This window comes from Panthera pardus, unplaced genomic scaffold, assembly GCF_024362965.1.
Source record: "Panthera pardus isolate Hobbes unplaced genomic scaffold, ASM2436296v1 HiC_scaffold_15, whole genome shotgun sequence".
In the NCBI taxonomy this organism is placed as follows: Eukaryota; Metazoa; Chordata; class Mammalia; order Carnivora; family Felidae; genus Panthera; species Panthera pardus.
This window is the reverse complement of record NW_026526710.1, coordinates 79,743,669-79,771,666: the sequence shown is the minus strand read 5'-3', so window position 1 is coordinate 79,771,666 and position 27,998 is coordinate 79,743,669. Positions and strand designations below refer to the sequence as shown.

The 27,998-nt window shown below is 36.6% G+C and overlaps 1 protein-coding gene across 1 annotated transcript in view; it reads right to left on the bottom strand.

Moving 5' to 3' along the window:
* The window catches only part of CCDC102B (coiled-coil domain containing 102B), a 189,025-nt gene that overhangs the window by 58,880 nt on the left and 102,147 nt on the right, over nucleotides 1-27,998 (bottom strand). The window contains 3 exon segments of the mRNA XM_053902822.1: nucleotides 12,678-12,786; nucleotides 24,271-24,485; nucleotides 25,021-25,636. Coding sequence (XP_053758797.1) covers nucleotides 12,678-12,786; nucleotides 24,271-24,485; nucleotides 25,021-25,636 — 940 coding nt within the window.

Genomic DNA, 27,998 nt, shown 5'->3' with positions numbered 1-27,998 from the left:
AAATCTGAAAACAAGAGAAAAACTGATGTCCCAGCGGGACAGGCATGCAGGAGGTGTTCCTTCCTAGGTGGAGGAGAGTCAGTCCTTGTGTTCTATTCAGGCCTTTCGCTGATTAGAGAAGGCCCACCCACGTTAGGAAAAGCAATCTGCTACTGACTCAAATGTTAGTCTCATCCGGAAACACCCTCACAGACACACACAGAATAATGTCTGACCAAATATCTGGGCACACATTGACTGAATAAAGTTGATCCATAACTTAAAATGAAGGATCACACAACTGGTGTTGAGGATCTCAATGGTCCCTCCAACTCTGCTCTGAGATATGATGCTTTATAGCAGCAGATCTCAATTTTGGGTGCATATCAGAATAATAAGCTTCTCAAAACACAGATATGTGATAAACACTCCTAAATAATTAAATCCAAATGTCCAAAGAGACTTGGAGATTATATATATATATATATATATATATATATATATATATACACACACACATACACACACACATACATAAACATTTAAAAATTCCTTTCATATGAATCCTATGATTCTGCTAATTCAGTACAACTACATTACAGGACTATTTACTATTTTTTATAAGTTTCAGATTATCCATGGGAGAACCCTCACGAGATTCCACTGGCACCTCATTTCACCTGCATTTGAAGTTTGAATGTGAATATACTATATCTTCCACTGTCTTTGATCACAACTTCAGAACTATATTACAAAGAGACACTGCCTCATGTGACAATTACACGTTCTAAAATGCATCCATGAGTGTCCAGTCCTTTTTCAGTCCTCCCATAGGATTCCTGTGAAAATACCAACTAAAGGAGCCTTCTGTCTCTTTGATTTCTCACTCACATAAAAACTACTGACACCGGGGCATCTGGCGGGGGCTAAGCTGGGTAAGCATCCAACTTCAGCTCAGGTCATGACCTCATGGTCCATGAGCTTGAGACCCATGCTGGGCTCTGTGCCGACAGCTGGGAGCATGGAGTCTGCTTTGGATGCTGTGTGTGTCTCCCTCTCCCTCTGCCCCTCCCCCGCTTAATCTCTGTCTCTGTCTGTCTCTCTCACTCTCAAGAATAAACATTGAAAAAAAAAAACAAAACCTACCGATACTCACTAGAATGCACCACAAGCCTGGAGAGGAGTCAGTGACACTCCGAGTCTCCCACCCCGTCTATAGTCCCTTCTCGTCAGAGCCGTTAACTTCCATACAAGTTGCCCTACGCTGAGCTGCGACCCTGGATGCAATCCCGACAGCGCCTCCTTCAGATGCTGCTAGCTAGAGGGTGGCCGGTGATCTATGAAACAATCTAATGCAGGAACTCATCTCAGCAGGGGTAATAATTAAATGCGGAGAGACTGAAAACTACACGAGAATCTGCACACGGATGCTGATGGCAGCCTTATTCACAACTACTAAAACTTACAAGCAACTAAGATGTCCCTCAGTCAGATGATGGATAAACAAGCTGGTACATCCAGACAACAGAATACTATTCAGCACTAAAGAGACAGGAGCTAGCAGGTCATGAAAAGACACGGAGGAAACGTAAATACATATTAGTAGGTGAAAGAAGCCAATCTGAAAAGGTTATGTAATGTATAATTCCAATTATATGACATTCTGGAAAAGGCAAATCCATGGAGACCATAAAAAGATCAGTGGTTGCCAAGGGTTAAGGGAGCAAGAAGGGATAAATACACAGAGCACAGACAAGTTTTAGGACAGTGACAGTAAAAATACCCTATGTAAGGGGCACCTGAGTGGCTCAGTCGGCTAAGCGTCCGACTTCGGCTCAGGTCATGATCTCATGGTTCATGAGTTCGAGCCCTGCGTCGGGCTCCGTGCTGACAAGCTCGGACCCTGGAGCCTGCTTCGGATTCTGTGTCTCCCTCTATCTCTGGCCCTCCACAACTCACGTTCTGTCTCTGTCTCTCTCAAAAATAAACACACATTAAAAAATTTAAAAAAATTATTTGATACCATAATGATGGATACATATTTTTATATATTTGCCTAAACCCACATAATGTACAACACTAAGAGTGAACCTGAAGGTAAAAGATGAACTTTGGGTGATAATCAATGTTCATCCTTGGTAAAAAAATGTTTATCTTTGGTAAAAAATGCTCTGGTGAGTGATGTGGATGATGCAGGAGACTGGTATGTGTGTGTGGGGCCAGAGGTATATGGGAAATTTCCACTATGGAAAACAACACAAAAGTTCCTCAAAATATTAAAAAATACTGGGGCGCCTGTATTAGCTGGCTCAGCCAGCTAAGCATCTGACTCTTGATTTCAGCTCAGGTCATGATCTCACAGTTTGTGAGTTCGAGCTCTGCATTGGGCTTTGCACTGACAGTGCAGGAGCCTGCGTGGGATTCTGTCTCTCTCTCTCTCTCTGACCCTTCCCCATGTGCACTCTTTCTCAAAATAAATAAACATAAAAAAATTAAAAATACTAACATGTGATCCAGCAGTCCCACTTAAGTGTATATGTCCAAAATAAATTTCTCTAAGAGATATTTGCATCCTCGTGTTCATTGCAGCATTATTTACAATAGCCAAGATATAGAAACAATCAAACATCTACTTACAGATAAATGAATAAAGAATATCTGGTAAATGCAAACAGTGGAATATCATCCAGCCTTAAAAGGAAGGAAATCTTGCCATTTGCAACAAGGATAGAACCTACAGGAAATTATGCTAAGTGAAGTAAGTCAGTAACAGAAAGACAAATATTACATGATTCCACTTAGATGGGCTATCTAAAATAGTCAAGTTCATAGAAACGGAAAGTAAAATGATAGTTTCCAGGGGCTAAGAGGGAAAGGGAAAGGAAGAATTATTTTTAAATGGGTATAAAATTTCAGTTTTGCAAGACGAATAGGTTCTAGAGATCTGTTGTACAGCATGGTACTTAGAGTTAACAATATGGTATCATGCACTTTAAAGGGGATGGGCCACCAGTTGGTTAAGCATGACTTCAGCTCAAGTCATGATCTTGTGGTTCATGGCTTCGAGCCCCCCATCAGGTTCTGTGCTGACAGCTCAGAGCCTGGACCCCACTTCTGATTCTGTCCCCATCTCTCTCTGCCCCTCCCCCACTCATGCGTACTCGCTCTCTCGCTCTCTCTCTCTCTCAAAAATAAACTTTGAATAAAATAAAATAAAATCTATTAAGAGGATAGATCTCATGTTAAGTGTTCTTACCACAACACACATATGTACACACATAGAGCACATAAGAATATTTTAGAAAACGATGGACATGTTTAGTACTTCGGTTGTGCTGATGGTATCATGGATGTGCGCATGTACCCAAACTCATCAAAATGTATATATTAAATGTGTGTAGGTTTTTTGCATATCAATTATACCCCAATAAAACTAAAAAAATTATTAGAAACACTTGGAATTCCCAAACACAGGCCACCTCCAAACCCTCAACATCATAAACTTCCAACTCTAGAATCCTTGTCTTTAAATTATATATTTGAAAAAAAAATAAGAAAGGATGTTTCTAGGGGCACCTGGGTGGCTCCGTTGGTTAAGCATCTGACTTCAGCTCAGGTCATGATCTCACGTTTTGTGAGTTCAAGCCCTGTGTCAGGCTCTGTGCTGACAGCTCAGGTCTGGAGGCTGCTTCGGATTCTGTGCCTCCCTCTCTCACTGCCCCTCCCCAGCTCACAGTCTGTTGGTCAGTCTCTCTCTCAAATATAAACATTAATAATAATAATAATAATAATAATAATAATAATAATGTTTCTAAAGTAAAAATGATATGTAATGCATATGAAAAGAATGGACAATTTAAAATTTATCATTCCAGATTTTGTATATCATACAGAATTATTTAAATGGTATACTATATATTCCTGTTTTAGCTTGGGTTTCTTCACTCAGTCGTATACAGTCAAATATCTTTGGTGTCAGTACATGGTAGGGTGAAATGGGCATACACTTGGAGAAGAGAGAAGATGCAGGGGCCTTCGTCCAATCTCCTTTTCAACACGAAAACTGCTCCTAAAAGTAAGAATACTAATGCTCTTCCCTTAAAGGAAGTTTCTTATCTCCAGAATGGTCTTAACTGAATACCTCTGTATAGAGATTTCTTATAGGAAAAGGTAAAACAAGAATTGTTGGATTTATGAAGCATGCATTGCTGGAAAGTGCCCTGTCATCTGGGATATAAAATAAAGATGTTTCATAGACCAACTGTTGCTACTCTGTGGAAGCTTTGTGTAACCCAGAGAACTTATTTTTTCTTTTTGACCGACTTTTATCATTATCCTCAAACTATTAATTTCTATAAATTAACTAAATCTCAGCTGACTCCTTTGTGTTATATTTTTATTTGTAGAATAGTATTGGGGCGCCTGGGTGGTTCAGTCAGTTAAGTGTCTGACTTTGACTCTGGTCATGATCTTGTGGCCCATGAGTTCAAGCCCCGCGAGGGGCTCTGTGCTGACAGCTTGGAGGCTGGAGCCTGCTTTGGATTCTGTGTCTCCCTCTCTCTCTGCCGCTCCCCTGCTTGTACTCTGTCTCTCTCAAAAATAAATAAACATTAAAAAAATAAAATAAAATAGTACTGTTTAATTTGAATAGATATTGAAACATCTGATTTCAACCTGTCTTTTTCTTTATATCTGTAGGTGTATCTATACCTACTATATCTTTATACCCACAAGCAAGGTAGGTTTTGAATAGCCTAATTTTCATTTATAATTCTTATAATAGCCTTCAAATTAAATAAGTCATCACAGTGTTATGAGGGTTACCTTGGCAATGTCTATAAATTATCCAGTAGTAGTTCAATTAATTCTGACTTATGTCATTTAGTCCTTATATTATTCTTAATTAGGTTTGTTTAAAAAGGTCTTAAAGGCGGTTATATCAGCAAAACTCTGTCCCATATGCTTCATTGTTCTTATACATTTATAGAATTCTAATACAGTATTTCATCAGCCTCACTCTTTGGCCTGATAAGCCAATTTATGCTTTGCAAAGAACAAACTGAACAGATTTTCATGATGGATACAATGTTAGGGGTGAAGGTTCACTCCAGCGCCCTGGAAAATCTAAACCCCTCAGGGATATAGAGTGGTAGCCTCGTCAGGCTCATACAAGACAAGTCGAGGGTTTCAACTACCCTCTTTACACTGTAGCCACAGCTGCCATACGGAAATATACACATACAGAGCAGGAGAAGAAAAAGGGGGCTGTTCACCACTGGATAGAGGGAGATTAATAAAGCAAACAATGTATATTATCACGAAGCTGACAGTTCAAAGGGAAAGATACACAGTAAACAAACACAAAAATAGCTACATGTTTTGAGAAGGTCGTTTAAAATCTTGCACATTTCTTTGAAGGCAAATAGTGAAGGAAATATTTTTTTGGACTGAAATCATTCCTTTTTTATAAAGTAATATGTAAACTGAGGTTAGTGGCCAGGTGTGGCTGGCTGGTAGGGGCTGAAAGCGTTGTGTGTGACTGTTCTAGACAGAGAAAAACAGCATAGACCAAAAGGTACTAGTGAGTGTTCTCCAAAAAAAAAAAAAGAAAATATAAGTTACAAATATAAATATAAATATATACATACAGATAGATAGATAAATATATATTATAATATCTCTATATATATGGGAGAGATGGAGAGATTTATGATAGGAATTGGCTTATGAGGTTATGGAGAGCAAGAGGTCCCAGGATCTGCAGTCGACAAACTAGAGAACCAGGAGAGCCAATGGGAGTCAATTCTAGTACAAGCCCAAATACCTGAGAATTAGAAGCCAAAGGTACAATTCTCAGTCTAAGTCTGCAAGCCCAGAGAACCAGGAATGGCGATGTTTGGGGCAAGAGGAGACGGACGTCCTAGCTCAAGCAAAGAACAGATTCACCCTTCCTCTGCCTTTATGTTCTATTCGGACCCTCAGTGGATTAGGTGATGTCTGCCTGCACTGGGGAGCTTCTTTACTCAGTTTACCTATTCACATTTCAAAGATATACCAGAAATGTTTGTCAGAGATCTGAGCACCCTTCAGCTCAGTCAAGCTGACACATAAAACGAACCATCACAAGTCCACCTCTTGTCAATTCGGCATCCATATGCATCACTTAGAACCACATTTAATCTTTAAATAAAGACAAAAACAAGGACATGATTCCATCGAACATGATGCAAGTTTTCAAAAATCCACTAATCATTACTCCAGAAGAGGAAGCAAAGTCCTGAATGATGTTTACTCTTCTCCTGATACCCCATAACTTAAATACTCTGAAGTAAACTTAATCATGCTTACATACTGATATAGAATCAATACATTCTATGTTAATGGCAGGCAATCAGAAAGAAACCATAAATATACAGAGATAGGGCTGTCTGCTGGCAGACAGATGGACAGGGAGAGAGGCATATTCACAGCAAATTAAGGAACAAATACTCATGACACTACAGTGCTCATTTCTGTAACTGACAGTGCTCATTTCTGGTTGTAGCTACCTTCTTCAATCATCCATTCTGCATTCCCCTTGTGTACGGCAAGCACACAGATGGTCGTGGTTCTTTACCTGGTGGGATGACCCGAACCTCCATTCCTGAACGCTCAGGACCATTACTAATCCTGCCTGCGTTGGCAGTTTTCCAACTGTAGTTTTCCATCAACCATAATCGAAGGGCATGGTAATCCTAAGGCTCCCTAGGGGACCTCCTGCATTCCTGATACACTCCTCCTCATCTCCATGGTAGAGCACCAGTCCAATTACCCCCTAGTAGTCAGGACCAATCACCCCAGCCAGTATGGGAACAGGTATCCACCAGTTGATTATAAAATCGTAGAAGGGGAAGTGAAATCATGTAGGTGATGGTAAGTAGTCAAGAGAGGGGAGCCTTTTCTCTACTCAAAGCATGCATCCCTGTGGATGGCCAGCTACTTGACCACAGCTCCAAGGGTGCCTCCATCTGTTACTCTTTCCTTGTCAGGAAGAGGAGGACTTATCTCACTGGTAAATTTAAAGGGGAAATTGGGCATCTGTCGCCCTGTTCCTTCCTCTCCCGTTCTTTGGGTAAGAGATATCTGCAAGAAGTATACCTTGCACAATCTTTCTCAAGCACAAAGGATGAAGAGTGAAAGGGTCTCACAGGAAAAACAGCTTTCACCTGTCCAGCCCATCTGTGGAGATGTAAATCAAGCTCTTTAATACGGATTTTAAGATCAGGAAGCTCACTTTCCTTTAAATAGAAGTTTTACCAAGAACAATAAAAGTAATACATTAATTGATAGATTTACTCACAAGATAACATATTCATAAGTAAATCTTACTAATTAGGTATCATATTGATTCTTGCAGCAGAAACTAGTTAGATGGTTTTAAAATTCATTTTCTTTTTCTTTTGAAGTATACAGCTTGAATACACTTCCCAACATTACTTACAATAAGGAGTCACTGGGCAAATGAGTACTTGCCTGCGGGTTCTCAGTGGAAATAAGGTACACCACTCCCAAGCCTGGAGCACAAAACATCCCCATATGATCCTCATTCTCTCTTTCTTCTAATCTTGGTCAGATGCAGTGTTCAGCTGCATGACTTCTGAGAGCCCAGGGGACAGAAAGTCACTGTATAGAAGGAGAAGGCTGACTTTCAAACACCTGTAGAAAATGTATGTGAGTCAAAAATTACCATCTACTGGGTCCTATCTACTGAAATCTGGGGCACTGCTTGTTAGAGCAGTTAGGGTAGAAAAGAGTGGTATCCTTATCGGGCATCCTTTGAAGTTTAAACGTCTGGTGGTTTAACCGGGTGGGTTTAGATTTCCTTAGACGTCCAATTACTTGGCAAGCAGCTCTACTCGAAGTAAAAGGGAAGTCACTTAAGTGTTTGAAGCAAGGGTATAATATGATTCAATTTCTGTTTTCAGAAATATCACTCTGGCAACTGGATGGAAAACTAAAAAGGTCAACGGTGATGGGTAAAAGACCTGGCAGGAGGGGGCAAAGTGGTAGATCTGGTGGTTATGACTGGGGAAATAGCAGAGACAGAAAGCAATGGCAGGAGTTACCGTGTACGGTTAGAACTGGTAAGATACATTAATAATTTTGGCCATTTCTATGGGCTATTTCTTTAAGCCACAAAAATAGCAAAATGAGGCAGTTTTGAATTCCCAACTGTACTAACACTCCACCATACACCTATTTCAAATAAATATCTTCAAGGACCCTTTCCTTATGTATACAGAATAGCTCCCATATTGGCAAAGGAAACAAAAGTATAAATAAACCTTTGGGACTACGTCAAAATAAAAAGCTTCTGCACAGCAAGGAACAACCAACAAAACTAACAGATAACCTCCTGAATGAGAGAAGATATTTGCACATGACATATCCAATAAAGGATTAATATCCAAAATGTATAAAGAACTTATACAACGCAACACCAAAAAAATAAATAATCCAATTAAAAATGGGCAGAAGACATGAACAGACATTCCTCCAAAGAAGACATGCAGATGGTCAACAGACACAATATCACTCATCATCAGGGAAATGCAAATCGAAACCACAATGAGATATCATTTCACACCTGTCAGAATGGCTAAAATTAACAACACAAGAAGTAACAAGTGTTGGCGAGGATGCGGAGAAAAGGGAACCTGGTGCACCGTTGGTGGGAATGTCATTTTGTACAGCCACTGTGAAAAATACGGAGGTCTCCCCCAAAATTAAAAATGAAAATACCATACGATACAATAATTACACTACTGGGCATTTACCTCCAAAATTGAGAATACTAATTCACAAAAATACACTCTTACGTCTACAGCAACATTATCTACAATAGTCAAGATATGGAAGCAACCTAAGTGTCCATTGATGTAATCTTTCAAAAAGTGAAGGTATCTCCAACCAAACTCAATTAAAAAATAATAAGTAAAGAGAAAAAATAATTTTTTAAAAATCGCATTTCGGAAAGAAATTGAAGGTATTAGTGTAGAATTTTAGCTACATATAATCCTAATTCTAACCTTCAATTTCCCCCAAATCAGAAACGTGTTTTGAGGTATTTGAGATAAGGCATTACTGTCAGCTCTTAGTGCCATAAAGACTCCCCATGAAGCTTGTCTTTATAAATATTTAATATAAATATTTATGAAATAACATTGTAAATTATAAACTACTAGAAACATCATTATTACCACAAAAAGACAAAAAACTCCTCAATAAAAGCCTTAAAAAGATGCTGGTAAAAGCACAAAATTTTCAAAGCCAGATTGCATTTCATTTTTTCAGTTTGAGACCAATTTTAAAATGTTATCAGTATTTTCCACATATGGTAAAAGATATCTTCCATTCTGGAAAGGATCAGAGTCATTTATTGTTAAAGCAAAGATACCATAATTATTTATAATCAATATCACTTCCATGAATATTTGATTCTCTAGATCATGAGATTTCATGAAGATGATCATCCCAGAAAACTTGCAATTCATAATGTCATTTCAAATCAATACTTACAGACCTGCAAAGGGAAAGCTGAATAAGTATTAAATTCAGCACAGGAACAGCATTTGGAATATAACCATCTCTACTCCTCATTGTTTTGGTTGCATTTGAAATACTAGATTTTACAATTAAATTCTTATATTGACTCTGCTCTAAATATCAGTGATTTAAGAATGATTTTCCTCTAAAGATGCCAGATTTTAAAATACATTTTTAAGAACCTTGGTCTATTAAGCACATCTGTTTCTGACTCTAAAAATTGCTAATCTTTCCATAAGCAGTTACTGGCCACATATGTATTTGCTTGTAACAGTTTCAGGCATGTAAAACAGAATTACACTCGTATTCAGAACTTTCTATAGATGAGGAGCTACAGTGAAAGTGAATATCATTTACCATAATTTTTGAGAGGTAGAGTAAGAAAAGAGAATTCCTATGAGGTTCCAAAGGATGCATCATGGCGTGATCCCTGATTGTCAATCAACTGTATAAAAACTTTGAATATTTTACACTTATAATTACTCTACAAGGCCATTTCCAAATGTGCGGTCAAATTCTTCTCCTGTTATAATCTATTACAAAACAGCTAAACAAAAGGATACCTAAAAATTACGTGTGACAAAGTGTTTTTATTTATTCAGTTTTTAAACATTTTTAAATATTCCACAATATCTCTAAAGTAATTTAAACGTATGTGCATCCCATATCTTTTCAAAAAGCCTTTAAGAATATCACCAATTCTTTTTAGGGAGTAGAAAGAGACATTTCAAAAAATAATCTCATATAAATAATTCAAACAATGTGTTTTTCTTTATTTCCGTTTAAATTAGCTCTCCATCATCTAAAGTAAAACTCTTTTTTTATTCATTGTTACTTTCCTTCAGTGTTCAAACCTGTAGTTGATTGAACCGAAACACGCACTCAAAGTTTAAATAGTTGAACAAGTTTCTCACAACAATCTTGAGGTTTCCCCTGTTCCAAAAGCCCTATAATTTTATCTAGTAAAAGGATCACATATGGACTAATATATTTTTCTGTATAGGTGTGAAAACGTAGAGCCATTTTACACCCATGCTGCATTGGTTTTATTTTTTCTCATTTATAAAGCTTTGCTAATTTAAAGCAGACATGTTCCCGCTTAATGTCAAAAATACCATCTTTGACGATAAAACATTAAGCGTTTTAAAATATACATACCACTTTGTAAACCAACTGAAAACCATGACTTCTTCTCAAAAACAGTTGCACAGACATGTTAAATTACTCGAATAAAAAGCATTAGGAAACTAACGTTATCAAGTCTGCACCGTCCACTAGTGGCAAGAGATGGTAAATGCATGTTCCTCGTAAAATTAAATTTAAAACGAATTCTATCTTCAGTATTAGCTTTCTCAATCAAATTTAGAGCCCATTATTAGAAAGGGAAAATACATGTATACTGTACACATAACATGATTATTGCGTTGTGAACTATTTTTCCTGCATAACATTCAATTACTGTCAAGAATCATACCTAGAGACACCACGTTCAGTTAGGTACCTGTGAATATAAATATATGAATCCATATATAAAGGCATGTGTGTGTACACACGCATACACTGTGTATGTACCTAAAGTCTGAACTAGAAACGAAGTCACTCTGACCACCTCACATGAATCAACAAAGGAGGGGGAAACTTTATGTAGCTTGTTAGCTTTGTTTCACTCACCCTGCACTGCGGCTCTCACTGAAATTACCTTTGATTAATAAGTGGTTTCTAAGCAGGAAATATTTGCTTAATAGTATGAGGAAAAGCTCTCCCTCCTTTGAAGTCTCAGTGGTCCACTGTGTGAACAGAGCTGACCATATCTGAACCTTGTGATGACACTGCCCCGTGGAAGTCAGAATGCCCGCGTAGGATTCAGAAATCAGGCGTATGCGGCCAGCTAAGGCTCCTCAAGCAATTTTAGCAAACTTAAGTCAATGAGTCTAAACTTTACCACTTGCTGGAAGAAAATCTGAAGCAACATTCATGTGGGATTTCACAAACAAAGAGAAACACTGCTTACCACTTTTTTTTTTTTTTTTAACAACTGATAGAACAGCACTTTTGATTAAGGCACAATTACATAATTGATTTAGATAGCTTCTTCAGACAGCTCTTCAGCATGTATATGGTTTGTGTGTGTGTGTGTGTATACATAATATATGATGTTTAATACATATTATTAATATACATATAAATACACACACACACACAACTAAATGTTTACTCACTTGAAGAATTTGGCTTGCCATTATTTTGTCAGTATTTTTCTTTTCTTTGCTCATTATTCTGTCCCACTTACTTACCTGGAACGATGCTTTAGTACACAGAGGATGTACAATTAATATTGTTTAAACCATAAATATTAATAAATCATTGAAATGGGGAAGGTTTATGACAGCATTTTATTGATGAAAAAGCAAAGGCAAAGTATAAAGGCAAGTAGGCTGATTCTGAATTACTATAAAGTCAATATGAAAAGAACCTAAATGCACTTGAGATGAATGGATATCTTCAAACTGCTTCATAAAAGAACAAGATAATTTTGTTTATTGTAAGTGCTATGATATAATGGCTTCTTTAGCAGAGTCCCCTCACAAGTTCCTGGAATGGATAATTAATGCTGTCAGGCTGATCACTGAAAATACGTGTTATTTAGAACAAGATTTCCTTTTTCTTTTTGTTCAAAGTTTTGTTTACATTCTAGCTAGTTAACATATAGGGTAATCTTGGTTTCAGGAGTCATATTTAGCGATTCATTACTTACACATATTACCCCATGCTCATCACCAGTGCCCTCCTTCAGGCCCATCCCCCATCTAGCCCATCCCCCACCCACCTCCCTCCATCGGCCCTCAGTTTCCTCCACAGTTAAGACTCTCTTATGCTTGGCTTCCCCCTGTCTCTATCTTCTTTCCCATATGTTCATCTGTTTAGAACAAGATTTCTAACGGGCTGAGTTTGACCGAGTTCACATGAGCAGGTAAGTTCAAATACCCCTCTTATGGAGGAAATTCAATTTTTAAACCTTTCCTCTTTGTGGAGGTTTCTGCCCACTGGCTTACACATCTAAACAGAGAAAACGGGCAGTTTCCTTTCTTTCTCAACACTGTACGTCTCCATACCTCTTTCAGATTTTTTGGCTCTGATTCTTTCAGTTCTTCATATTTCCATTTCCATACAGACAAAGCTGACTCCAGTCGTTCTATTTCTTTTTCCAAAGATGAGCGCTTTCTAAATAAAGAATTAAAAGCAAAATAGACTTACAATTTAAAAACAAGTTTAGGAACACATTCAATGTTTTTATTTCCTGTTTTCATTATTTTTATATTTGTATACGACCATTGTAATCACAGGAAAACTTTTCCAGCTTATTAACAATTACAAATATTGAATAAAACTTGGTTTAATTTTTTATTCTGTCAGCATTAGAGTAGGTTAAACATATTTAATTTGGCTTTGCCTGTATCAAAATATTTAACTTTCTGCCTGCTTTCTCCTGTATTATTCATGCATTTGTCTCATTATCTCATTCATATTATTTCTCCTTGTATAGGAGGATATATATATATATTTCTAATTTTAACATGGCTTCTATCCAGCTTCATATTGTGACTATACATGAATGAAGAATCCTTTGATATGACAGAGAATGACAAGGAGTCTACATAATAATTTAAGAAATCAATTATTTACTGGGGCTATAAAAATACTTTTTAAATATTTGCAATTTTGTTTAATGAAGCAATTTCACTGGGATCTTTATTTAAAATAATTGACATTAATTTCTCCATTTGTAGAACAAGTGACTCAGTTAGAATTGAAATCTGGTCCTTTAATATCTCAATTATCGATTTTTTGTATGCCCATATGTCTATCAGAGTGAGTCACTGAAAATAATTGTTTACTACTGGTCGTAATTAGCATATATTGACCTTTGCAGATGGACAATCCTCATTTGTGTGGTGCATTAGATTAGTGCTTAATAATGTTCAATCTCTTTTCTCTACTCCCATGGACAGAATTGCTTTCCTCAACCCTTGCTTCTAGTCTTTGACAATGGGATATTAGCAGATATGACAGACGCAGATGTTTGAAAAGAATTTGTGTGGTTGGGCTTCTTCTCTTATGCTTCAGCCATCACTATGAAAAGAGTTTTCCCTCGGGAATTGCTGTCCCCAAATAAAAACATAAAGCAGATCTGAGCCCAGCCTTACCACTGAGCCAAGCCCTGCTGGTCAAGTGGAGGTCAGCTGACCTCACCTTTTTTGTACCCATATGGGCAAAAAGAATAGTTGTTTTACGACACTGAAGAGTGTGTGTGTGTGTGTGTGTGTGTGTGTGTGTGTGTGTGTGTTTTGTTTTGTTTTGTTTGTTTTTTCTGCAGCAAAAGATAACTGACATAGAAAATTACACTTAAGGGGGGAGATGCTACAGTAACAAAAATGAAAAATATGTAGACTTAACTTCAGGACTAGATTGTGGGCAGAGGCTGGAAAAATGGTGATAAAACATAAGCAGCTGGAAAAATAGTGATATGTGTTATTTAGTAGTGAAAACACATGATGAAATCATCACTTGCAGTGTTTTGGAAAATGGAAAATGTGAATGATATCACCAGTGGAATGCTAGTGGGCACCATGTGGCGGAGCCTTCAAACGTGTTTATACAATTTATACAATAAGAGGTTTTACCCTCTTATATTTTGGCTACAGCAATAAGTACATACCAATGCAGACTTACTGCTCCCAGTGGGGGTAGGAGAGATATGGATCATAACCAGTCTCCCCTGCTCCCCTGCAGAGTCCAGTCAATATCAGTCAGCCGTTAGTTGGCTCACAGACTCCAGCTAAATAAAGTCTGAATGTTGTACACCACTGAGATTTTGTGGCTGTTAGTTACAACCTTATTGTAATTTTAATTAACCAATGCACACACTCGGGTCTAGTCCCATGATAATGTCACTAGAAGGATCTTAGAAGATATTCACACATCTAAAAGATGCACCCAGAATCAAAATTGAATGCCATTTACATAATTATGAGAAATATGAATCTTCCAGGAAGCAACACTATGAAAATAATTCAAAATAGGATTAGGTCATAAATAGATTAATCCAATGAATGGATAAGCAGCTCATTAAAAAGTTATATAACTATATTTGCATGAACCAAGCCATGGAATTGAAGAGAACGTCTCAGAATTAGTTAGAATTTAACCTCAGAAGACTCAGGTTGCAAAAACATCCTCACCGTTAATAAGACTATAATTTTAAATCTCTTATTAACAGCAAATATATAAAATTAACCAACAAAAGGACTCAATATAAAAGTCTAGGTCCTATGAACACCTGCCTATGAATGTCTACACATCCAGATTAACGACCTCAGCCCAAGATCCTGATAGAAAAGCAGACCCAGCCAGCTAAGGACACCCAAGTTATTTATCAAAATATTATATTCTCAAAAATTTTCAGTAGAATAATATAAAAATTTACTTGAAAATCGGAGAAAAGTCTACATTTTAAATTGTATGAATTCAAAATCATACATGTTCAGATCACTGTCAGTTTTTAACATTACACGTTAATAAATCAAATGCTAACATGAGCAGAAAAAGCTCACATTAACACAAAAATGATTCATTATTACTACTGAATAAATGTCGATCTTCAAAAATGCCACCAAAAATATTGGGAGTAAATATCCCTTTAAGGTTTTTATAAGAGGTTCAAAAAGAGCATTTCAAGCTACATATTAATTAAACATTTCATCTTAGTTACAGTGAAACATAGATGCATTTTAAAGATATGATTATATCTAGATTACATCTAGACTTATAACAAGTAGTCAAAGCCAGTTCATGAAATAAAAATAATATAATTTTCCCAAGTATATTAAAATGAAGATTCCTATTACCTTATTTAAGACAAATTAGTAACATTTAAAATGTAGTATTATTTATCTCTTTAAGTATGCATCTTAAATACAGTAATTTATATTTATGGCTTACTGAAATAAAATTATGCATTTTTATTATGTAAAATGGTACCATTTAGTCAGGGAAGGCAGCAGACTGGCAATTCATAGAAACTTATTTAATGATAATGTGATACTTGGATATTTTTAATATGCATTCATCAAAAAATATTTTGTGACTCAATGCAAGCAAAGCTGAAGGACATATGGACATTGTACGCTTAAATTTATGCAGCAGAGGGCACCCTTTAAATTCTTAATTTCTGGCCTAATCAATTTATTCTATATTTTAGAGAGATTTTCAAAATTGATTAATTATACAGTTAAATTTATAATTGAAATTTAAACTATCATCATGCCATTTGAACTACAGGAAGGCAAAGAAAAATCCTAATTTACTCTAAAAGATACTGCATATTTTATGCACAAATTCTTCTAAAAATAGTAAGATAAAGCTCAGCAAAAATGTAGTATCTTATATATGATGATATAAACTTTTAAAAATCTAACTGCTAAAATATATAAAAGTTGCAGAACTAAAAGATACTGTGTGAACCAAGATACTGTGTGAACCAAATATCATATCTTTCCATAAATTTTTACGGAAAGATATGATATTTCTATGCAATATTTTCGTATTTTGTTAACTATCACAATCCCATAATAATTGGGCATACAACTTGAACATATATATATAGAAAACAAGATTAACCAAAATATTTTTCAAGGATGAAAATTCCTGAAACATTAATATTTGGGAATAAATATTATTTATTTTTGAACTGTGTGAAATTTCACTGTAAAATATGTGGTAAGTATTTTCCTAAAGGTCTATTAATGTGAAGTGTTTTGGCCAGGCAAAAATAATTAACCTGTAATAACATCTAGAAACCAGTTTTTCTATTAATCTAAAATGTAGAGTTAGTATCCACTATAAATAATTTAAAAATGTTTTAAAATATGCTTTTAATCAGCAACATATTTTCCATTTTGTGATTCTACTCCCAAGTGTTTATAATTATATCCTGGAGCATTTTTAGCACCTTTTAGCAAATACCCATATATAATTTAAGTAGAAAAGAAATGAATTAAAAAAAAATTTTTTAATGTTTATTCATTTTTGAGAGACAGAGCACGAACAGGGGAAGGGCAGCAAGAGAGACACACACAGAATCCAAAACAGGCTCCAGGCTGTCAGCACAGAGCCCGACGCGGGGCTCGAACCCACAAACTGGGAGATCATGACCTGAGCCGAAGCTGGACACTCAACCAACTGAGCCACCCAGGTGCCTCAGGAAAGAAATGAATTTAAAAAATACTGTAGGGGCACCTGAGTGGCTCCATCCGTTAAGCGTCTGATGAAGATGAAGCCACAGCAATCTTCCCATCAGCGTGTCATTGAGGCCACCAGTTAGGCACAGACAACCAGCATGACCTCAATACCATCAACTCCAGATGGGGGACAGTTTCACCAGAGAGCAGAGACCACTGCTGCCTCTGGGATCAAGACATAGTTACTGCCGCAGCCTCCTCCCTCATCAGGATGGATTCCGGGCACTTGCTTCTTGGAGCATTAGCTTCTGCTAAAAAGTCTAGGTGGCTACATCTGAAAAGCTGTTCCTATGTCAAGTGTCTGTGCCTTAATGACAAGGGAGACTCAAGTTGAGATTTACTAGCAATGTTGCAGCCTCTGCAGAGAAGTAGACTCAATTTCCTTCAGCAAGGAAATACCCAAACACAAAAGGTACTATAGAGTAAAAAACAAACAAACAAACAAACAAAAAACAGTTGCAAAAGTAGAGAAAAATTAACTTGAAATGGATTAAATATAAGACTGAAAATGTTAAACTCCTAGAAGAAAGCATAAGGAAAAGACTCCTGGATAATGGTATTGGCAACAGGTTTTTGGATTTGACACTAAATGCATATAAAACAAAAGCAAAAATAAGTGGCAGTATATCAAGCTAAAAAGCTTCTGCACAGAAAAAGAAACAATCAACAAAATTAAAAGGCAACCTATGGAATGGAGGAAATATTTGAGAACCATATATTTGACAACCGGTTAATATCCAAAATACACAAGGAACTCAAACAACTCAACAGCAAAAACCAACCAACCAAACAACAACAAAAACCAAACCAAAGCAAACCAAACAATTAAAAAATGGGCAAAGGACCTGAGTAGACAGTTTTCCAAAGAAGACATACAAATGGCCAAGCATATGTACAGGTGCTTGAATCAGTAATCATTAGTGAAAAGCAAACCATAACGTCAGTGAGATAACACCTCGACACTTTAGAATGGCTATTATCAAAAAGACAAGCGATAACCAGGATTGGTAAGAGTGTAGTTGAAATGATATTGTTGGGGTGCAGTGTAAATTGGTGTAGCCCCTATGGACAAAGGTATGCAAGTTCCTCAACAAATTAAAAATAGAACTATCATTATAATCTAGCAATCCCACTTCTAGGTACATAGCTCAAGGAAGGGAAAGAAGTATCTCAAAGCGACATCTGTACCTTCATGTTCATTGCAGCAATATTCACAAAAGCCAAGATATAGAGGCAATTGTCCATCTACAAATGGACATGGAACATGTGAGACGTGCGTGCGTGCGTGCGTGTGTGTGTGTGTGTGTATGTGTACATATGTAGGACATTAGGCTAAATGAAATAAGCCACCACAGAAAGACAAATACTATATCATCTCATTTATATGCAGAATCTTAAAAAGTTGAACTCATAGTAACAGAGAGTGCAATGGTGAATGCCGGGAGCTGGGAAGCGGGGAGAGTTAGGAGACGTCAATCCAAACTTTCAGTTAAGCAATGAGCAAGTTCTGGGAATCGAATGTACAGCATGAAGACTGTAGTTAACAATATCATATTGCATATGTGAAATGTGCTAAGACCTCATAAGAGGTCTCACCACACACAAAAATTAGTAACAATGTTAAGTGACGGATGTGTTAATTAGCTTCATGGTGGTAATCATTTCACAGCGTACGGTAGTACATCACGTGTGCTTGTTGGGAGGAGCACAGGGTGACATATAGAATTGCTGAATCACTATACTGCATGGCTGCACTGATAGAACACTCTATCGTAACTGACTAGAATTAAAATAAGAACTTAAAAAAAACAGTAAAACCCCATCACTCTGTACAACTTAAATACACACAAATTTTGTTTCTCAGTTATACTTCAATACGGCTAGAAGAATAAATACGTATGTATAAATAAAGGAATACACACCACAAATTACTGTTTTAAAAAGGCAAATGTGTTTACTGCATATGCCATTAGTAATAGTAAATAAATAAGTAGGCCTGACTGTCTAATCTTTAACAACATTACATTAAATAACATTAACCAGACTTGCATGACAATTTGTTCGTTGTGTTCATTCAGGAATCTATGTAATCCCGCTAAGATTTTCAGTCTCATTTTATTGAGAAAAAAACCACACAATTTAATGAAGCAAAGCAAAATAATTGAAGCATACTCCTTTTCTTATATAGAAAATAAACTAAGAAATAAAATTGAGAAGGAGGATTGATTATAGCTCAGCTTAAATAACGCAGAGCATTTGCTAAGGGATACAGGTGCCCTCTGCAGTTTAATTTGGGTACTGGTTCTAAACATTAAACTATTTTAGAGCTCATGGTCTCCCTTACTTAAGATTGCCGAAGTTCCTCTCCCGAAAGGTCTAGGTACACCTAGCTCGGTAAAAGGATTAGGTTCCTGTCTGTACCTCAAATTTTCTATCTCGGAAGAGTTTAAGAGATCAAAAAATGTACAAATTCTCAATACACGAGAAGGTTCCAGATACTGGATCATTATTTTCATAAAAGCGAACGGTACTCAGAGTACAAATAATAGAAGAAAGTTTCTTGCTTTTGATAAGGAGGTTCTCCATAGTGAGAGTGGTGGACATGATCCCCTGAGTTCTCTTGGCGGATTCCTGTGCTCTAGTCAGGGGAATTTTCCCACTAGCTGGGAACATAGGCAAAATTACATTCACATGTTCTCCACGCCAGCCATCCACTTGCTGAGATTCCGGGAGGCAGAATTTAAAAAGTTAGATAGATTTATAGCAACAGTATATACTATATCCTTGGGAAACATTCTCTTGTGATAGAAAAAAGGCTTTGCGATCGCCTCATGCGGACTTCATGCTAATGTTGATTCATGGACACATAACGCCCATGGGATTTGTTTACTAAAGAGACAAAGTAGAATCAGAGGTCCCCTTTCCCCCTTATTTGCTGGCCTGTCTATGGCTTATATATTCAAGTTGTGGAGAACCGAAGAGTTTATGTACTAGAGAGGTGGTTAACTTATTCCAAGGAAGTCAGATATATATGTATGTGTATGTGTGTGTGAGTCGGGGTGTAGCAATACTCGTGTGTATCATTAAAACCGGCCCCTCAGGGAGTTTACATGTAGGAAACAGCTGTTTCGTATGGTCTGTACTACATTATGTCAGTAAAGTAACATTGTGAGTGGGTGTGAGAGAAGTCTATAACCACTAACAAGTTAAATCCTTCAGGAAATAAAACACAGAGATTAGAGCTTGACTGAGACTTAGCTCCAGATAAAATTAATGTCAATAGGGGGCCGTGCCTAAAATTTAATTCAGTTTTTTCTCCTTTCTACTAATGTTGATTACGTCTATTAGGAATTTATACTTGACGGTAGAATAAGAAGTTTTTATTATATACTCAGGTATATTATTACAGTCGATTGTATCATGATTGTATTATAACAATCTCTTCATATGGTAAGTTGTAGACAAAGCATCTGGAAAAGGGTATTAGTGGTGGGAATAAATTTCAGAGGGACTAATGAGAAACTTCTGGCTGACAGAAAAAGAATGGCAGATAAAGGGCTTATAGTATCTGTGAAATATTTGTGTGTGAATAGTCACTATTCCAATCCATTTAAACTGGGAAAATTGAAACCATTATATAATGTATAGAATTCTATTCATACTTATTTTTTTCCATTTTTTTTCTGCCCATTAAGAGTCTTATAACTAAAGAGATGGAAAAATACTTATTTTCAGACTTTGGGACCACATTTTAAAGTATATCAAATATTCCACGCAATGCTAATAATTGCCTAAGGTGATCATGAAGGAATAACAACAACAAAAACATCATACCGAGTAACCCGCACTAATAGTCACTTTCCCAGACATTATTTGTGCTTGATCCTCACAAGAAATTAGCGAAGGCAGGGGGTGCCTGGGTGGCTCAGTCAATTGAACATCTGACGTCAGCTCAGGTCATGATCTCACGGTTCATGGGTTCGAGCCCCGTGTTGGGCTCCGTGCTGCCAGCTCAGAGCCTGGAGTCTGCTTCGGATTCTGTCTCCCTCTCTCTCTGCCCTCTCCTGCTCATGCTCTGTCTCTCTTTCTCTCAAAAATAAATAAAAAAATTAAAGGAAAATAAAGAAATCAGTGAAGACAGAAGTGATGCTAAGTGACTTTTGGGACAAGGTCATTAAAATGCCATATATTTCTGTGCTCTTTTTAAAAAAAAAATTTTATATTTATTTATTTTTGAGAGACAGAGCACAAGTGGGGGAGGCTCAGAGAGAGATGGAGAAACAGAATCTGAAGCGGGGTCCAGGCTCTGAGCTGTCAGCACAGAGCCCGACCTGGGGCTCGAACTCACAGACCATGAGATCATGACCTGAGCCGAAGTCGGATGCTTAACCGACTGAGTCACCCAGGCGCCCCTGTCTGTGCTCTTAAAATGTCCACTTTCAACCAAGCCAGCATGCTGTGAGGAATCAAAGTGGCCACATGGATAGGGCACCTGCAGGTGTTCCACGTAAGACCCCAGGGGAGAACCAAAGTCAGCCACCAGATATGAGCGTGAGAGAGGAGGCTTCACATGATTCTGGCCCCCAACAATTCAGTCATCTCCAGCCTTGAACCATCCCGGCTGCAGCCTCGTGTAGTGACAGATGAGTTGTCCACACAAAACCATGCTCTAGCTTCATGAACAGAATATATGGTGATTGTTGTTTCAACACTAACCATTTTGTGGGAAGGTTTGTTATAAAACAATAGATAACTGTGACATAGCACGACGATCCATCTCCTTACAAAGGAGACAACAGCACACTCTCAGCTAACCCAGTATCATGTCGCTGAATAGGTCAGATCCAAGGCGAAAACCAGGTCATTTAATTTCAAATCTAGTGCTCTTTGCTCTATACCACTAATGGTCAATGAATAAAGCATCCTTTTTCTGCAATCAGTAACTCTCAAATTTTGAGTTGTCCCTTATAAATATCAGTATATTTTTCATTTTTATTGACTAGCTGAGGTCTACTAATGCTGTAAAAATTAGAAAGTACACTGGCTGTTTTAGCCATGTACATTAATAACTCAAACATAATTAACGTGAATCTGCCAGAGATGATGAAAACAAGATGATGAAAAGAGAATGATAAAACTAAAAACTAACAAGCCAAAAAATGACTTGCTTTGTCATTGTTTCTGGAAATTTTCTCTGATCCTTTCTTGTCTTTGTCATATTTGGTCTCCCCTCTACACTCAAAAAGTTCTCTTTAATATTTCTTGCAGGGCTGGTTTAGTGGTCACAAAATCCTTTAGTTTTTGTCTGGGAAACTCTTTATCTCTTCTATTCTGAATGATAGACTTGCTGGATAGAGTGAACTTGGCTGCAGATTCTTCCCATTTCAGCCCTTTTGAAAATCTCATGCCACTCTCTTCTGGCCTGCCAAGCTTGTTGAGAAAACTCCAGCCAGCTTTATGGGTTTTCCCTTGTAAGTTAAGGACTTATTTTGTTTTGCTGTAAGATTTTCTCCTTATCACTATATTTTGCAAATTTAATTACAGAATGTCTTGGTTTTGGGCTGCTTTTGTTGATTTTGATGGGAGTTCTCTGTTTCTCCTGGAACTGGATGCCTGTTTCCTTACCCAGATTAGGGAAGTTTTCTGCTATTATTTTTTGAAATAAATTTTCTTCTCCCTTTTCTCTCTCTTCTTCCTCGTCTCCTATAATATGAATGTTATTACTTTTGATGGAGTCACTGAGTTCCCTAAGTCTATTCTCATGTTGCATAATTTGTCTTCCTCTCCTTTTTCAGCTTCATCATTTTCTACTATTTTGTCTTCTAGGTGACTACTTTGTTCCTCTGATTTTTTCCAGCCTGCTGTTCATTTCATCAAGCCTGTTTCCGATCTCATTTATTTCACTCTCCATCTCTAATTCTCTTGGAACACTTTTCTCTGTTGTAAGGGTCTAAACGGCTATTAATACCTATCTATTAATAATTACTTTGAATGTAAACAGATTAAATGCTCTATTCAAAAACACAGGTGTCAGAATATATAAAAACACAAGATCCATCTATATGCTGTCTATAAAAGACTCTTTTTTTGACCTAGAGACACCTGCAGATTGATAGTGAGGGGAGGGAGAAACATCTATCATGCAAATGAATGTCAAAAGAAACAGTAGTAATTCTTATATCAGACAAACTAGACTTTTTTGTTCTTGTATTGTTTTTATTAGGCTTTGGTGTCAGGGTTGACCTAGTGTCATGGAATGATTTTGAATGTATTCCCTCTATTCCATTATTTGTAAGATTTTGATAAAGGTTGTCATTAAATTTATTTAACGTTTGGCAGAATTTACCAATGAAACCATGTGGTCTTGGGCTTTTCTATGCTGGGAGATTTTTGATTCCCAGTTCAACTTTCATTCTTGTTATTGGTCTAAGATGATTTCCTACTTCTTGGATTCAAGATTCATGATTCAATCTTGTGCATTTTTAGGAATTATCTTTTTTTTTTTTAAATTTTGCTTATGGTAATCTGTTAGCACACTCTATATCTCTGTGGTTATCTGTTGTGATATTTTCTCTTCCATTTCTCATTTTGGTTTTTGAGTGTTCTCTTTTTTTTCTTAATGTTAAAGCATTGCCAATTTCATTTATTTTTTTAGAAAAATTGTTCATTACTTTCGGTGTTCTGTTGTTTATTCTGGTCTCTATTTTATTTATTTCTGATTTTTCTTTGTTATTTCCTTCTTTCACTAAATTTCAGCTAAGTTTCTTCTTTTACTAGTTCCTTGGGGTATAATATTAAGTTGTTTATTTGAAATTTTTAAAAAATTAATTAATTTATTTATTTTGAGAGAGAGGGAGAGAGACACAGTGTGAGTGGGGGAAGGGTACAGAGAGAGGGAGAGGTAGAGAGAGAATCCCAAGCAGGCTTCACACGGTCAGCACAGAGACCAATGCAGGGTGCGAACTCACAGACCATGAGATCATGACCTGAGACGAAATCAAGCATTTGGTGCTTAACCTACTGAGCCACCCAGGTGTCCCTGAACTTTTTTCCTTAATACAAGCATTTATAGCATAAGTTACATTCTAACATCTGTTTTTGCAACCCATAGGTTCTGGAATATTGTATTTTCTTTTTCTCATGTTTTGAGGTATATTTTGATTTGCTGTTTGATTTCCTATTTGGCCCAATGCCTGTGCAGTAGTGTGTTGTTTAATATTTACATATTAACTATTTCATATTTTTAAAAGTTCAAAAAATATACAAATATCAAACTCATATTTTAAATATTAGTACTTAATGACTAATTTTGCATAAAATACATTATCAAATGGACAGTTTGGTAGGCTTAATTTTAATAAGTTTGAAAATCAGACTTGGTTAATGGGGGACAATGATTAGCACTTACTCTCTTTCTTTCCATAAAACCTTTTGGAACTCATCCAGATGTACCTGCAAAGCTGAAATTTCAGGCACTTTATTCTCCAAAGGCAGGTTTATTGCTTGTGGTCTTAATGCAGATTTCAGTGTACTGTTTTCAGAAACAGCATTTTTTAATGAATCAGGACAGTTGAGTTTCATCTCTTCATTTAATTTTAACTGGTCAATATTCAAATCTTCTTCCTGAAAAAAAAAATAAAGCAGTTATTGTTAAATTTTTACATCTAGTGTAGAAAAATCATAAAGAAAACATAGTTTTGGAAGGAAACAAATCTTATGATTCAGCATCAAATTCCTCTTTTCATTTCTTTATCAGTCTCTAAAGAGGTATACGACTGAACTTTAACTAGCATTCCTCAAGCTTTCTTTTTCCCTTCTATGTTCTACCATCTGATAAAATATATTTCAGTCTTTGCAAATTGTTCATTTACGATGTAACCTAGGTTACATCTACCATAAATCCCATATATCGCAGAAAGGCTTAAAAGTTTAGATAGAACTATAGAAGAGCAAGATATGTTTTATATTTTTAGAGATGGAATTAAATAGAAAGGGGTAACAATATAAACTGATGCTATTTAAGGAGATAAAATGAATAACTCAGGTTTCTGGAAAACCACAACCAATGAGTGTGTCATTTTCCTTTTCCTCTCCATTACTGTATAGGGCATTCAAATGTGCACATAATCTCTGGTTCCCCTGTGGGTGTTTTTCTTACCTTACTATCCGGGTTCTCCTTTGTAGGAAATTCTCTTTTTACCGGACACTCTCTGATAGACTCCCACGTTTGTGAACCAAGGTGAAATGGGTCTCTTTGTGCAGAAGGCACTTCCATGAAAGTAGGATGCTTCAGGTCTTGGGTAGTTTCTAATACCTCCTTTTGATGTGGCAAACTCTGCTTCTTCTTCAGTGCACTCAATTCTTTCATCGTCATCTCCAATTTTATTCTGAGCTGTCTTCCTTCCTCCCTGGCGCTGTTCCTTTCGGCCCGAACCTTGCTCCATTTTTCTCTCCAATTGGCAGTGCAGTCTGACCACCACCTCATGGTCTTCTCCATCTGGGCAGCTCTGGCCTTGACTTCTTCAAGTTCCCTCAGGCGAAGCTCTTCGCAAATATTCCACTCACTGGTGTTACAGGAGTGAGCGCAGAAGTTGTGAGCGGCACGCGATTGCAGTCCCTGATGTGGCAAACAGGAAGGACAAGTGTCCTTGGGGGATGAAGCAGGTGCTAACATGTCACAAGGTGGTTTAACTGATGGCTCCCGCATCTGGAAGATGTGTGTTTCCTCAATTAACCGATGAATGGAATCTAAATTCATATTTATCTCTTCAGGTCTAAGAGAAGACAGGAAACATAATTAACATTTGAATTGCCCTTGCAATTATAAGAGCAAGATGGACATTTAAAAAAGAAAGCTGATGGGCGCCTAGGTGGCTCAGTCAGTTGAGCGTCCGACTTCGGCTCAGGTCATGATCTCACGGTTCGTGAGTTCGAGCCCCGCGTGGGGTTCTGTGCTGACAGCTCAGAGCCTGGAGCCTGCTTTGGATTCTGTGTCTCCCTCTCTCTCTGCCCGTCCCCTATTCACGGTCTGTCTCTCTCTGTCTCTCAATAATAAATAAATGTTAAAATAAAAAAATAAAAAAGAAAGCTGATGAAAACAATGTATCTTTCAATATTGCAGATTTTTCTTTCCACTATAACTAAAAATATAGAACTGATGCATTTATAATTAGCCGAAAGAAACAGAAATTGCTCATGAAATATTGCCAAGTGAACACAAATAAAAATATAAAGAGCAATTGAGGATAGCATATGACATGAATAATTCATTTTAACAAATCCAGCTCTTTACAGGTAATATTTACTATAACACAGATTGTCCATTAACAATTCAGTGATCCTCTTTTCCATGCTAATTTAGCCACAACCTGCTTAAGTGGAAGGTGGAATCTACGATCTCAGGGAGGAGAATCCCAGGGGCTAAATATTCTAATGTGTGTTCTAATCCCAGAGGCTAAATCATGATTGGTCTAACTCTTCCATGATGGAATTTGGAAGAGTCTCATTACCATCTCATTGACCATCCACTAGTCTCAAGACAGCATAGGACCTGCTTCTAGCTGAGATTTGAAGGGAAGTCGGCCAGGGAAGTTTCCCATCTAAAAAACATGAAAAAATCAGATTGAGAAACTCTTTTCTTCTGCTTTCTTCCCGCCAATACAAAGACATGATTCTGGAAGAAGGCGAGTGTCACAGCCACCTTATAACATTTAAATCGGAGGAACAGAGATGAAAAGAGCTTGATTTAGTGACTGAGCTATGCCATGAAATCTAGAATGCACACCTCTCGTTTTCTTGCCATGTGAGAATAATCACCTGACTTTACTTAAGCTGTGATTGTTGAGTTTCTGTCACTTGCAGTCAAAATGACATGAGACTGATAGATGAACCACTTTCACCCTACGGTTCATATAATGATAAATTCCTCACAAATACTATGAATAAGACATGGGGTTTATCCTCAAAGATTTTGTAGTTCAGTGGGCAATACAAGCACATAAAAATAAAAACACGTATTCACACTAGTTATTCAATCAATCTTTCTTCAGTACATACTATGTGTCATATCAGTGTTAGGTTGCTACCATATATAGGAGATACTCAGAAGTCTTGAACTGTCTCCTAGAAGTGAAGATGCCTCACAGCACAGATAACATTGAACAGTCTTAAAAAATCAAAGCTTTATAAAGAAATTACAAACAGCTTGCCATATAACAACAAACGCAAATTAACTGGTAAGAGTAGACCCTCTTATCAGTATGTACGCCCATTACTTTATTCAATATAGCAACATAGCTATATTGATGACATAGTGAATAGAACCTTTTCTTTAAAATAAATGCTTAAAACATGCAGCTTAATCTACAAATTAAAAAAGGTCTGTGGTTGTATAAGATTACCCACTTTTATTATCAAGTAAGATTTATTGTTATAAGTGACATTTAATGCACATGACATTAATTCCTCTCATTTTTTATTTGCTTTTTTATATAGTTACAGATCATAAACTATCTCCTTATGAACCATCCATTTAATCAATCGAAGGGGTTTCATTATACTAACAACTTACAAAATAAGTCTTTATTTACTGAAGAAAAAGCTATTATAATATTAAATATATATCCTTTTCAGTTGCAAGAAAAATACACATTTTAACAAGTATTCTGTAGAGGTGCCAAAACAATTCACTCCTTGTTATACTTACAATAATATAGATTCATGGTTGTAATTATTTTTGTTAGCATTGGTATATGTCCAATCACATTTGAGTTAGTGCTGATTTGGAGAAACTGTTCCCTACGTTTACTGTAATTCAGAGGGCAATGATAATATAGCTCACCAAATTTCTTAGACCACTGGTAAGCCAAGACCAATTTTAAAAAAAGAAAATAAAAAAGGAATTCTTAGTTAGAAGCACACAAATATTTTATATATATGTTCACATATCATATGGATATTCATCTCCATTATTCCCTATTTAATGATACTTCTTTTGGCTGGGATTCCAAAGTGAAGACAGAAAATTTATTTCAGCATATTAAACTTAAATTTATCCTTGCCATTTTTCAAAATCAATCAGTATCATAAAATTGTAATGTCTTTAAAAATGTCTCATTAACTTTTATTTCACTAGTG